Source organism: Microtus oregoni, unplaced genomic scaffold (assembly GCF_018167655.1).
Source record: "Microtus oregoni isolate MIOR12 unplaced genomic scaffold, Mior012 000050F_ref0000143, whole genome shotgun sequence".
Taxonomy (NCBI): Eukaryota; Metazoa; Chordata; class Mammalia; order Rodentia; family Cricetidae; genus Microtus; species Microtus oregoni.
Window position 1 is genome coordinate 10,265,101 of NW_024543256.1, and position 14,952 is coordinate 10,280,052.

The window sequence follows — 14,952 nt, forward strand, 5'->3', positions numbered from 1 at the left end:
TCTTTCCATGCAACTGATAAATTCTGCTAACAAAAGAATTACAGACTGAGTCAAGAACACAAGTTGCAATTAGAAGCTGACACAGGAAGAGATCCACATGAAAGAAGCACCCTCAAAATTTAAAACCGTACATCACAAACATTAAGTTTTTGAAGCAGGGGTCCCCGTATAATCTTGAGAGAAAAACAGGCATTCAGGGCATAAGGCAAAACTCATCATGATGGTCATGGTGAGGGGGGTCAGTGCTAACTGCCCGCTGAGTATGGCTCAGCTGCCTTTCCCTCAACTTCTCCGTGAGATGTCTCACATCCTCCCCAAACCTTTCCCTGTTCTCCTCTCTCATCCTTGCCTGGGGCTCTCCGACCCTGTGCATCAGGTCCCATCTATAGTGCACGATGGGCTGCCTAATGCGGAAGCGCCTGCGATTTCCTCGAGGCGCAGAGTATTCAGCTTCAAGAGGCAGGACCACAGGCTGCACCCTTTTCTTAGCACCCTGCGGCTTTTCTTCCTTTTCCTCCTTGCCCTGATGGTCATTTTCCATGTTGAGATTTTTTCCTCCTTGTTCTTTGGACTCCATTATTCCTAAGAAGCAAGAGAAAGAAAAGATATCTTGGCGGGCTGATTAGCAATGAGGACGGAGTGCCTACTATGCACATTTCAAAATTCTTTTCCCCACCCAAGAGCCCCACGTGCTCTCTCGGGGGCCCCGTTCCAGTCCATCTCTTCCCAAAGCCCACTGTTTTTCCTGCAGATCCATCTCCATGGCATCTGCGTCATTAAAATGGAAGGCTAAGATGAGAGAGGAGGATGGCCTAGTAGGGGGCAAGCTGGGCTCTGGGATGTCGGACTCAGCTTTGCCCAGGTCCCTTTTCCCCCTCTCGGGCCTTCAGGCCTGTCCCAGCACCCACCTGGTCCTATCTTTGCCTTCTCCTGGGGGGCGATGCTCACCACGAGGTGAGCTGCGAAGCTGGACTCCTGGGACCTGCGAACGAACCAGGCAGGAGGGGGGGTCGGTGATGGGATGGGGGGGGGGGACGGAGGGAGGGGAGAAGGAAGGACCCACAGGGCCTCCCTGGGTACCCCCGCCCCAGCCCAGGTTCTTCCCGCCTCCACGGCCGCCCCCGCCCCGCCCCGCCCCGCCCCGCCCCGCCCCACCGACCAGCCCTGGGCACTGGAGCTGCAGGGGAGCCTGCCGGGGGCTGGGGAAGCAGTCGGGGGGCGCAGGCTCCTGCTCCCCGAGGGTCTCGGCCCGGGCCCGCCCCCGTCAGGCAGGCCACGCTGCTGCGCGCACAGGAAGGGCCACCTGCTGCCTCGGCCTGCGCTGTGACTGCGGGGCCGGGGGTCGCCGCTCCCGGATGACGGGCTCCGCAGGCCCGGGCCGCCGCCTCCCTCACCTGCTCCTCCTGTTCCTGCTGTCCGCGCTGTCGGGACCCGCGCTCTGCGCCAGCAGCTGCGAGACCGGGAACAGGTGCCTGGCCGGGATGGCGGGCTGGAGGGAGTGAGCCGGGGCAGGTCCAGAGACCCGGAGAGGGGCGTGAGCCTGAGTGGGCCGGTCACGTGATCCGCGTCACAGGCAAAGCTCCGCCCCGGCCCCGCCCCTCCTCCTGCCCTGAGGGTCTTGCCTGGCAAAGTCCAGGCCCATTCCTCACCTGCTGGTCACTCTGACTTCTTCAGCCTGGGCCCCAGCACTCTGAGCCCTGGGGCATTTCTTTGTCTGATAGAGATAGGCAGTGTGTGCTCCAAGGGCTGTTAGCCATTCCCAGGTCTCTGGGGGATTCATTTTCCCTCTCCCTCTGCTGCAAGGTTGCCCCTCTTTTCTCCTGCTGTCCCCTCAGCCACCAAAGTTGTCCATTTTCCCTTCACTAAAACGTGTGAAAAAGTTAGCCAGGAAAGAAGCTTATGTAGGTTTTTTTTTCTTTTCTCTTCTGTTCTTATATTTGGTTTTTTGACACAGGGTTTCTCTGCGTAGTCCTGGCTGTCCTGGAACTTGCTCTGTAGACCAGGCTGGCTTCGAACTCAGAGATCCACTTGGCTCTGCCTCCCAAGTGCTGGGATTAAAGGCTTGTGCCACCACCGCCCGGCTAATTAAAAAAAAAAATGTGTTTCCATACTGTTCTTTCGGTGATAAATGAAAAGCATGCATCTTTTATATGTAATGATAGCTTTGTTGAAGAGGAAGCTCTTAGTGCAGGGAGCATGGAAGGAGTTGGAGAGAAAGGACTTAGGAAGGAAAATTGGTGCAATTCTATTTAAATTAAAATTGTTTTTAAAGTGGGGGAACGACGTCTCTTGCCTCTAAAAAACTAGCACTGGGAGAACTGAGACAGGAGGATCTCTAGTTTAACACTGGCTTAGGCTGAGGAGATCCTGTCTCATTTCAGGAAAAAAAATCATAGTCTTATTTGAAAAACAGGATTAAATTTGGAAAAAAAAAACCCAACCATCTGTCTCTTCTGCTAAGTCATTATATAAATATAGACGCTACAGGCAGCTGCTGCTGTTTTTGGACCTTGGAAAAGGACAGGGCAGCTGTGAGGGGCCCGTAGCCATGTGAATATACCGTGCTACAAAACCTTGTGAGATTTTCAGAATGAAAAGAAAAGGATAAGTCTCTTTCAAAAATGTCTGCTTCAAATAGTTCATAGGTGTTTGCAAGTCAATGAGCATATATGTAAATAATCTTAGCTTATGGACAGTAAATCTATTTCATGACGAGCTTTGGTGTCTGAGAGGGCAGCAGGAGGAAGGCACGGCATCCTGGGAGCAGAGGACAGGGGAAGGCAATCCCCCAGAGTACTGGGAATTCAGTGTAGGACAGTTTCGGGTACATGGTTACCATACAAAAGACACTTGTATTTTATATGCTGATGAGGAGCGATTGAAAATTGAAATGTAGAAGAATCATTCATATGCTTTATGAGCTTTTAATGTGAAATGCTTAGAAGGAAGCTGTATACTAAAACTATAAAGCAACGATGAGAGCAACTAAAGACCAAACCAAATGTAAACTTGACAACGCTAATCTTTTTCTGGAATTTGATACCCTAAACTCATCTACGCATTTAATTTAATCAAACCCCCAAAACCAGCAGTTATGCTTTTATAAATCGCAAGCTTACATCTAAACTTTATGTAGAAAAACCAAGGACCTAGAATAGAGAAACTAATTTGAAGAAAAACGTGAAGAATTACTAGTCATGATTTTAGGGCTTGAGATGTCTTAGTAAAGGAGAGTGGTAGCATTGGAGTATTACTAAAGGAGTGTTCCAGTTACACAGAACTGGAACAGAATTAGATCCAGCAATAGGCTTACGCATATACTGTCAATTCATTTCTTCACAAAGGTATCAGGATAATCCATTAGGCAAGGTATATTCTTCAACAAATGATTCTGGAAACAAATGGAAATTCTTCGAAGAACAAAAGAGACCTTTTCTTTTTTCCTCTTTATTTATTCTTTGTGTCTTTCACATCATTCATATACATCCCATTCATTATTTCCCCAACCCTTCATATCCACCCTGTGTCCTTGTAATCTCCCCCCAAAAAATAAAATAAAATTTAAGAGAAAAAAGAAAAGGAAAAAAGAGAAGGAAAAAAATCAGTCTCGTCATGGAAGCTGTAGTGTAACACAGTGAGTCACATAGTAAATACTTTTATCCATATGTCTTTACTTGCAAGTGTTCATTGCAGAGAGTCATTGGTCTAGTTCGAGACCTCTGGTTTCTCTTACACTGTTGATGCTGGGCGCTCCCTGGGATTCCCCTTGGATATCCTGCTGTTAGGTCTTGTGTTGTGGAGGTCCTGCAGCTTTGGGTCTGCAGGACCAGTCCCTTCACGTGCTCCAGCAGATCACAGATGGGGTGGATGTTGGGGTGGGCCAACACATAGCCCAGGTTCTGGACCTGGGTAGTGGCAGGGTTGATCAGTCCACCAGCTCTCCCTTGTCTTCACCACCAGGGTGAGCTTTCCTGCGTTGTCCTGGCCAGCTCACCCCTTCCACCAATCAGCAAGAAGCAGGGCCAGTTCTCCTGCTTTCCTATCCTCAGGGTTGTATCTCTCACACCTACTGTGTGGCCCAGGTGTGCTGTAGGGGCCAGTCTCCTCGGTGCTGCAGCCGATGAGGGGGAGGAGCAGCTCTCCTGAAGAGACATTTTGTTTTATCTTTACTTACAGAAATTTGTTTGAAACACAACATAGGCATCAGTGTAAAAACTCAAATTATAAAACTTTCAAAATAAAACATTAAGGCATTACAATCTTAGGAAACAAAGATTTCTTAGATGGAATAGAGATAACAAATCATAAATTAAAGTGAAATCCAAGTAATTGGAGTTATCAAATTTAAAACATTGCCTCTGTTTGTTTGTTTCTTTTAAGAAAAGGTTTCTCTGTGTAGCCTTGTCTGTACTGGAACTTACTCTGTAGATCAGGCTGGCCTCAAACTCACAGAGATCCGCCTACCTCTGTCTCCCAAGTGCTGGGATTAAAGGCATGCGCTACCACCATTTGGCTAAAACATTGCCATTTAAAAAACATAGGTGGCTGGAATCCTATATATACTGAAATCCCAATATATTGTCACAATGGTTAAAATGTGCGCATATGTGAACTTTATAGACCTGGAAAACATACCTATATATTCAGTCATTTGATATATATTGAAGATTATATACTGTGACAGAGGGAGTTTTTTTTTTTAAGGTATTAGACGAACTAGATATCCCTCTGAGAAAAAAAAAACCATGCATATCGATCCCACCTAAAATAAAACACACACATACACACACAGCCAACACATTCTAGAACAGTGGGTCTAGAGATGCAGTTCTGTTGGTAGAGTCGCCCACCAAGCTCTGCATCTCAACCCCATCACCACATACAGCAGGCAGGGTGGTGGCAATGTCTCAGAATCCCAGCATTTAGGAGATTGGGACAGAAAGAACACAAGTTCTAGGGCATCCTCCATGATGGATAGAGTTCATGGACAGCCTAGGTGGCCTGAGATTATGTCTCAGATGAAAACAAAGAAAGGAAAAATTAACAAGAGCAACAACAAAAATCCTCTGAATCTAAAGTGGAAAGGTAGTTGTGTGGTTCTAATGTTACACAATGGCATGGAGCTTGCCTTTGAGGTTTTTGGAGTAATTAGTTTTGTTAAAGGGGACACACCAGGAAGGAAATCATTATTAATCAATCATATTTGATTAATGCTATGATATTTCTGTTCATAAAATAATTCCATTAAAAGCACTAGAAAGGAAGCTACAAACTAAAAAAAATTCCAGCATATATATCTGACAAATAACTAATATCCACATTGTATAAGGAATTCTTAGACATGAGGGGCTGAGGGTATAGCCTACTTTGCACAATGCCCTGGATTCCATCCTCAGCACTACAAAAAGAAAGAAAGAGAGAGGAGAAAGAGAGAGAGAGAGAGAGAGAGAGAGAATGGAAGGAAGGAAGAAGGAAAGAAGAATTTTAGCTATTTAATAAAAAATAAAAAATACAATTCCATAAAATGTAGGCAAATGTCATAAAACAGAAAACAGAATTTACTTAAAATAAAAGTATCTAAATAAATAATTTGTTAAAATAAAGTCAATTTTATTAGTTTGTGATAAATACAAATTATAGACAAAATGTGAGAGCAGCAAACACTCCTCAGAGTGTCTGAAATAAAGACAAAAAATGGTATTTTACAAGGATGTTGTACAACTAGAGTTATCATCACCAGTTTGGCAAACCATATGACAGAACATATTAAAAGCAAATACATATAGAGTCTATGATCTGTCAATTTATTCTAGATATAGTATAATAAAAATAAGAGCAATGATCTCCTGGGACAGCTTTTGTATTTAATGAATACAACAGCACACATCTACATTTATTTTTTACTAATACATAAAAATATAAAATATATATATATATATATCAGTGGAGTAACATGTACCATTTTAGTAGCACATAGGCTGAGTAATATTTAGATTAGATTACACATATTTATCTTTACAAATGTTTATCAGTATTTTGTATTTAAAAATTTCAAAACCTTTTCTTCTAGCCCGCTGAAATTTATATTATTGTTTTCTGTAGAAACCCTGCTGCTGTTGAATAACACAGCAGAACAATTTGCTTCTCTCTAACTGTAAGTTAGTAACTCTTAATCAAATCTTCCCTATCTCTCCCTATCCCACTTTCTTCAGCATCAACTTTTAACATTTCAACATCTGCTAGAGATCATGCAGTGTGCGTCTTTCTATGCCTAGTTCTTTCCGTTTAATCTGATGATCACCATTTTCATCCATGTGAACACAATTTCTCTGACAATATCCCATTGTTTTCCATGACAAAATACTATTAACTTGTATGTGTGTGTGTGTACTATGATTTTTCTAATTCATCAGTTGATTGTCATTTAAGTTGGTTCTATTTATTGACTCTGGCTAATGCTTCAGTGAACAGTGTGTGCAGACATTTCTGTAACTCATTTCATTTCCTTTAGATTATTACATTAGAAATCACTAATAATTTAATTTTTGCATAGCCTCCAAACTGTTACCCATAATAACTATACCAAAGTTGTAGAAAAAGGGAGACACTGGCATCACTCGCAGGGTTGAGAGGTACACAATCACGAAGATCTGAGTTCAGATCCCCAGTCTCCATATAAAAAAGGCAGGTGAGGAGAATGAACCTGTAATCTCAGATGGGAAGGCAAAGACAGGAGGGTCCCTTAAAAGAGTAGCCAGTCTCCATAAGTTTCTTACTGGGTCCACGGTAGAACCTAGATACCCTATTCATACTTTCTAGGCTATTTCAGACACCCATTCTCACAAGGGAATAATCTCCACAGATCAAGCTCCAGGGTCCTATGTTATGCTGTGGCTGCCAGGGCCCCCAAACTGTGTTAACCCGTGGGACCGTGGTCTTCCAAGACCATCATAATACTGGGATAAGACCAAGGCCCATGCTGCTATGCGCTATTACAGAGGTGGACTCACTGTGGCTCAACCCAGGTGCAATCAATACCACGTGATTGCAGCTGGAGATAGAAATCTGAAAGATAAAGCCATACGTCTTATCTCTGCAGTGGTTCTGTTTCAGAGGATCCATCTGCAGGCAGGACAGAGGATAGAAGGTATTAGGATCTCTCCAGTACTCAGCATGAATTTCCAGAACAAAATCCTCTCCTTACTATCCTATCCTGCTCCCAGACAATGTGCTCTTGCTTCATGCGATGATTGCTTAGGATGAGTAGTGTTCAGAAAGGCAACCCCTTGGCTCTCCATGCTTGTGCTGAGCTGGGTAACACCCGAGCCTCACAGTCACACAGACCTGCACAATCTCAGAGTATCCTGAGGTCTCTGCCATAGAAAGTGATAAGAGTTAATATATGATTGCATCCCGCTGGAGTACATTTATCTGCCCAATAATGTTATTGTCATGATAAATTATTAAAGCAAAAAAAAATTCTTGGTTGAAGGCAGTGCTTTTACAACTGCCTAGCACATTGAAGTATATTCTTCCAGATTTAATTTATTTAGTTTTTGCTTTGTTTGTGTATGTGTGTGCATAAGTCAGAGAACAACTTTTGTGAGTCACTTCTCTCCTCCCACCATGTGTGGTCAAGGTGTCAAACTCAGGTTACCAGACTTAGCAGCGAGCTGCTTTACTCATGGAGCCATCTCACTCATCCTCAGTCTGGTTTCTTTTAGAAAAAATTAAGAAGCTATCAGAGACAAATAACTTTGTGCCATTTTTGTTTGTCTCTTCCTGTAACAACCTTGCCTGTCCTGCAACTCACTGTGTAGCCCAGGCTGGCCTGAGTTCACAGAGATTCACCTGCCTCTGTCTCTTGAGTGCTGGGATTAAAGGCAGGCACCACCACGACACAGCTGAAGATTTATTTATGTATGTATTTTATGTATTTGAGTGGTCTATTTGCATGTATGCCGGAATGATAGAAGAGGGTATTGGATCCCATTATAGATGGTTGTGAGCCCACCATGTAGTTGCTAGGAATTGAACTCAAAACCTTTGGAGGAGCAGCGAGCACTCTAACACTGAGCAATTACTCCAAGCTGTACTTTCCTTTCACAGGGCAATTTAATAGCAGTTTTCTAAATTCTTACAAACGTTCAAAGTATTTGATACAGTTCCTTCACATTTTACAGCCTATAATACAGAAAAGTATCTAACTATCTGAAAAGATTTATGATACAACTCGATTGGTAGAGTGCTTACTTCCAGAGCACAAAGCTCTGGGCTCAGTCTCCAACACCATATAAAACTGATTGTGCTTGCAAACACTTAGAACCCCAGGACCCAAGAGATAAAAGCAGGAGTGTCAAGTGTTCAAGGATGCCTTTTGCTACACAGTGAGTTTGAGGCCATCATGGGCTACATGAGATCCTTTCTTTTGAACAACACATTTGAGTAACACAAATGTAAGTGAAACACAATGGAATATACACAAATAAAGATTAATTGGCTTATATAAATTATTACATTTAATATACACTATATAAAAACAGTAGAAAATAGAGGAAAGGAAAATTTAATGAATTACGTAAAGGAATATAGGGGAAATTATCACTGGAAACAATTAAATCTTGGCTAATAGGTGTTGAAATAAGAGCGGCGGGGCTGCGTCCCCAGCACCTGGATGCCCCCATGGCTAGCTTTACCCGAAATAATTACACGGAAACTGTATTCTTTTAAACACCGCTTGGCCCATTTTTATCTAGCCTCTTCTAGGCTAGCTCTCGCACCTGGACTAGCCCATTTCTAATAATCTGCAGTAGCTCACGAGCTGGCTTACCAGGAATGATGTTAACCTGTGTCTGTCTGGAGTGGGAGAATCATGGCGACTCACTGACTCAGCTTCTTTCTTTCAGCATTCTGTTCTGTTTACTCCTCCCACCTATGTTTTAACCTATGAGGGTCAAGCAGTTTCTTTATTGCTTAACCAATGAAATCAACAGATTGATATATGACACTCCCACATCAAATAGGAGTGATTCCTGAACTCTGGAATACATTCATACATTTGTGTACATCCATACACAAAATCTTCTCCATTTGTGTTTAATATTGACCAAGTTATTATCAGTGTACATAAAGTAAATCTGAACACCCAATATTTAATGAATAATTCTGTCATAGTTTAATTTATATAATTTTATTTTTTTTGAGACAAGTTTGTATGTATCCCAGATTGGCCTTGATCTCTCTATGTAACTGAGAATGATCATGAATATCTAATGTTCTGATCTTTCTTCTCTAACTCCTACGTACTGAGATTACAGGACCATGCCATCATGCCAGATTTTATGTAATGTTAAGGAATAAATCCAGGCCATTGTGCATGCTAGGTAAACATTCTACTTATTGAATTCTACTTATATATACCCAGAATAATTTTATTATTTCTTTGGAAGAATATCTAGTAGTATAGGTATGAATTCAATGGTAGATGAGTATTTTAACATAATTCCATACAGCAATTTTGGTGAACTTTTACACTGTAACATGGAAATAATAGGGGAAATTCTTTTTTTTATATTTTCCATCTTTTTTGTTTTTATTTTATTTATTTACTTATTTATTAAAAATGTCCAACTCCTCCCCTCCTTCCACTTTCGTCCCTCTCCCCCTTCCTCTCCAGTCCTAAGAGAAGTCAGGGTTCCCTGCCCTGTGGGAAGTCCAAGGCCCTCCCCCTTTCCATCGAGGTCTAGGAAGGTGAGCATCCAAACAGACTAGGATCAAAAAGCCAGTACACGCAGTAGAATCAAAACCCAGTGTCATTATCATTGGCTTCTCAGTCAGCCCTCATTGTCAGCCACATTCAAAGAGTTCAGTCTGGTCACATGCTCGTTCAGTCCCAGTTCAGCTTGCTTTGGTGAGCTCCCATTAGATCAGTCCCACCGTCTTCATGGGTGGATGCACCACTCACGGTCCTGACTTCATTGTTCATGTTCTCCCTCCTTCTGCTCTTCTTCTGGGCCTTGGGAGCTCAGTCCAGTGCTCCAGTGTGGGTCTCTGTCTCTATCTCCATCCATCGCCAGATGAAGGTTTTATGGTGATATGCAAGGTATTCATCAGTGTGGCTATGGGGAAATCTTAAGAGGGCTGCTCGGCTTGGTATATGCCTGTGGTCTCAGTATGTGGGAGACTGAGGCAGGAGAGTCAGGATTTTAAGGTCAGTCTTTGCTACATAGGAAGCTTGGGGCCAGCTTTGGCTACATATGATCCTGCCTTTAATAAAACTCCCTAAGAGAATTTAGAGATCTCCTAGGTTTGTGTCATAAAGTACTTACATGGAAACACTTTCAAACAAATGCCAATAAACACCCCTAAAAATGGAGTGAGTGAACATCTACCTACAAAGTAACTAATTGTAAGGTTTTATGGTTCAGGTTCCTTTGACAGGTCTCTTCCATATATCTCATCCTAATTTTATATCCTCCTAACCTTTTGTCATGCTGGCCCATGTATTTCTTAGAGTATTTTCTTTGAGGCCAGCATACCCGTTGCCTTCTCCTATAACCTACTGACCCCAACAGTCCACTCCTCCTTTCAACCTTCCTCTAAACCACCACCCAAAGAGAACATATTTCTTAGCAGTGTAGAACTTGCCTCTAAGAAGATAGTGCTGGACATCCAGAAAGTCAAAGAATAACTGTTAACATGTCATTAATAAAAGAATGGCAGTTGTATGTAGAAGCTGGATGAGACTGTAGCTGCAGATTGAGACAGACCTCATTTTAAATCTTAAGGTGACTTGTATGCATAGTACTAAATAGATAAATGACCTTTCACATCTTACATAGGCATCTCTGGGGGAGAAAATGGAAGAAAGAACACTAGGGAATCATCTGTCCTAGCAGTCATAAACTGGGAAAGTGACAGATGCAGCTGTCAAAGTGAATACAAGGCATACTGAATACGGAAGGCATGAGACCCAGACAAGGTATGGAAGCAGGGTGACTCCAAAAGTTAACCAGATAGACTGGGTTAATTAATGTTAATAGCACAAGATCTCATTTAAAGATGAATGTCAGTATTAACAGAGAACTAAAAGCTAAGTGTGGTCCCTGTAGAACTAAAAACACCAAATAACATCATCAAGACAGGGAAAAAAAATCTTTGTTATGGTCACTATTTAAAGCCCCGTGGCTTATCTGTGCATGGTGGCACACATCTTTAATACCATCCACTAGGGAGGCAGAGGCAAGTTGATCTCTGTGAGCTCAAAGCCAGCCTTGTCTACAAAGTGAGTTCCAGGACAGCCAGGGCTGTTTCATAGATGAAACCCTGTCTTGAAAACCCAAATAAACAGATAGATAGATAGATGAATAAATAAATAAATGAATAAAGTTCTATTGCTAATGTTTCTGCGTGTCTTTATTTTAATAGTGTATGTGTGTTCATGCATGTAAATATCTGTATACATTTGTTGACATATATTAAAAGTATATGTACATAAATATTGGTATGTATACATTCATTCAATATTTCATTCCAATTTTCCTCCGTCCTCAGGTAATACCCATGTAAGATAAAAAAACAGAGCAAAGATGACCAAGAAGATTCTATATAGATTTTCATTGTCTAAAAGAGTTCTATGACTTTGCACAGGCATAAAGCTCCTCATGTGTGGTTGTTCAGGTATTGGCTACAGAAGAGCATGACTTTCTTGGGTAATGTAGTTTTTCACATAGTAAGTGTGATTTCACAAGGATGTTTTTCATTACAATATGAAATGTCTTTTTCATATGTGTATGATTTCTTGTATTTAAATAATAGTTCTAAAAGTAAATGATTAATAACAATTAATAAACATATACCCTCATGAAGTCACATTTATTAGATTGACCAGCCACCCTATTGAATTATCAGGAAAAAATTTCCAGCTCAACCAATACAAGGTGAACTTTTCCACCCTGAGGAACATCTGGGGATTGTTTGCTGCCCTGAAGTTACAGATGGAATTCAAGGCGGTACAGCAAGTGCAGTGTCTTCCATTTCTTCCAAGCTCAAACCTGTCACTGGATATTTTGAGGGTCAATGATGAGACCATTGATTTTGAGGATATTTTTAATGATCCATCACAAAGTGAGTTGATGGGAGAGCCACAGTTGATGGTGGAACATAAGCTGGGCTTGCTGTAATGCGGATGCTGTGCAGAAACACAGAAATGCATTTGTAGTTGCCTCCACTACAGTCTGTTGTATACAACATTGAAGTACTGACAAGGAAAAAATGTCATGATGAGATAAAAGGTAGATTATTGAATCTACTTTAATCCAAAAAAGCAGCTATTAATCTCAAAATATTTTACATTGGTATGGATTTTGGTTTATTGATGCAAATTTAAAGTTAATTTTGTTATACTGTATGCATGTTTCTACTCATGTTTGGGACATTGTGCCTATGCAACTCATTAAAAAATGTAATGAATAATTAAGAACTATAGGTTAATAGTCATCTATACTAATCAAACTTATAGTCACATTAGGTATCTTTTCAATGTTAAACTGATATATTTAGGATAGATATATAGTCTTCAAACACTTAAAAAACCTACAGAATATGGCATTTAAAATATTTTAATAACAAGGTTTTTCCTGACAGTGAGATATATCTGCTATTTACAGCACCCATTTACTTCAAAAGAAGATAATGGGCATAGAAGAACCTCTGTGTGGAGTTTACTTTTTTATGGCAAAAGCTATCCCATTTGAGCAAAAAACTGCCCTTGCTTCAATTGCTGACAGTATGCTGTCCAAAATGGATCAGCAGGATGCAAAAAAAGTGACTGCCAAAATTTTCCAAGATAGTTCTTCAAAATTCTCTTTTTCTCAAAAATGTCTGTCAGATATATTAGGCTTATAGGCCAAAGTTGGATGCCCCAACGTTACAGAAGAACTTAGGCAGCCAGCTACCTCTGTCGTTAGGTAACATTTCACCCTTCTGGGGTCTTTGATGAGGTTAAAGACTAAATAATTAGAAAAGGTTTTCTTTAGCTATGATAAAATGGTAAATAGGTATAAAACTTTAGACTCACAAAGTTAAGATAAATAATAGAACATCTTCTCTAATTTTGCCAAATACAAATCGACTGGATATTGTAACTGTAATTCTTACTATATAACCATTTTTGTTGTGTATAATTTTGCTATGCTAAAGTTAAAACCTTTATTTTTATTTAGAGAAAATGGGGGAAATGCTATGGAATGAAATAATCCTTCCATACACTGTGAAAATGTGTTACTGTCATTGTTAATAAAAAGCTGATTGGTCAATACTAGGCAGGATTTTAGGGGTAGAGAGAATGCTGGGAAGAAGGTTGGAGTCTGGGGAGTCATGAGCCAGATACAGAGAGAAGAGATGAACATGTTATGTTGAGAGAAGGTAGCACCATGTGGCAGAGGGTAGATAAGAAATATGGGTTAATTTTGAATGTAAGAACTAGTTAGTAATAAGCTAGTGCTGTCGGCTGAGTATTTATAATTAATATTAAGTCTCTGTATTTATTTTGGAGCCTGTGGTACCGACAAAATCTCTGCCTATAAATGGTGCCCAGTTGTTAGGAATGGTCACAGTTCAATGCAGAAAACTTAAAACATCTTAAATGTTATATGCAGCAGATCTCAAAGAGGTTAAAGGACCATAATTTGTTAAGTACATCTGAAGTACACAAACTTAATTCCTAGTTATCTGTGTTATCGATTTCTGTATTACAAATCGTCCTTATACTTGTAATGCAAAACAATAAACTTTTATCATCTCAATTTCTGTGGGCCAAGGAACTAGGCTCTAGGTAGTTTAGGTTGGATGGTTTCACCTTAAGATCTCTTACAAGATTGAAATGAAGGTGTTGATAACACCGGTGTCATACTAACATTCACTTTCAAGAAGATTCACTTCTTAAATTACAAATGTGTTAGTAGGATTTAGTTTCTAGTGAGCTTTTGGATAAGAGCCTTGTTTCTTCTCTGGCTGTTCACTAGCTGAGTTCTCTATTAAAGCTAATCATTCCTTCAAAATGGGCTCCACAAAGCTCTACTTTTTAAAAGAGCTCTTCTTTTTTTCTGGAATCATTCCCATCAAGCTTACTAGTAGTGATTACATTTGCAATGAGCTACAGACTTCCTAATATAAACAAGACAGAAGAACTTTGCATAGTTTTCCCCATTGCTTATTTTCAGGTCAACAAACCCATTCTGTAAGTACTAAAATCCTTAGCAAGAAAGATGTGTTTAGTATGATGGGTAGTGGCTTCTGTAACTGATTGTCCTTAAAATGGCAGAATAAAGTCTAGGCAAATAAATAGGACAGAAATGTTTGAGAGCAGAAAATAAGAAAAGTTCTGAGTGAAGATAAAGATTTTAAAAAGGGGGATATTCGGGGCACAACATTCAAGGGAGTAAAAGAACATGACATGGCACAAGCTGAAAGTGTGGAATCCAACTAGTAGATATTTGTGATTGACTTTTGAGATCTGCATATCTAAGGATAGAATGCTGTGGGATTATAGTCTTAGCGATCCATGTGACAGGAGGTCTTCACCTGCTCGAAAGTCTCTGTGGAAGGCGTGCTCCAACTGCTCTGTACATTTTGAACTTCTAAAAATGTGCCTGCCTGAAAGGTCTATATTTGTATTCTGACTTCATTAGCTGAAACAGGTGCTTCGGTCTTTTTATCTTCCTATTTTTAGTCTTTTTTCCGAATATGCAAATCTTTACCTTATTTCAAATTATGAGACTTGTGTTTATGGAAAGTTGAAAACTAAGAAGATACCTGGGAAAAAAGTGAAAATACATAAATCCAATTGTTACCTCATTTCCTAGTTTGTCTTGTATACTCCAATTTGGTTTCAAATATTAGACTATAAGGAAAATGATACTTATTCATGTCTGAGGGAAGGGTAAGTAGAGG

At 40.6% G+C, this 14,952-nt stretch overlaps 1 protein-coding gene across 1 annotated transcript; it reads right to left on the reverse strand.

Moving 5' to 3' along the window:
* LOC121437204 (protein BEX2-like) lies at positions 1-578 on the reverse strand. Its single transcript, XM_041637059.1, has one exon. It carries the CDS (start codon positions 575-577, stop codon positions 194-196), a length of 384 nt encoding a protein of 127 aa, XP_041492993.1. The 5' UTR covers position 578; the 3' UTR covers positions 1-193.
* Between the last annotated feature and the right edge of the window lie 14,374 nt (positions 579-14,952).

Excerpts from the sequence above, each read along its gene's own strand:
- LOC121437204 (XM_041637059.1), bottom strand. The coding sequence starts at position 577 with ATGGAGTCCAAAGAACAAGGAGGAAAAAATCTCAACATGGAAAATGAC.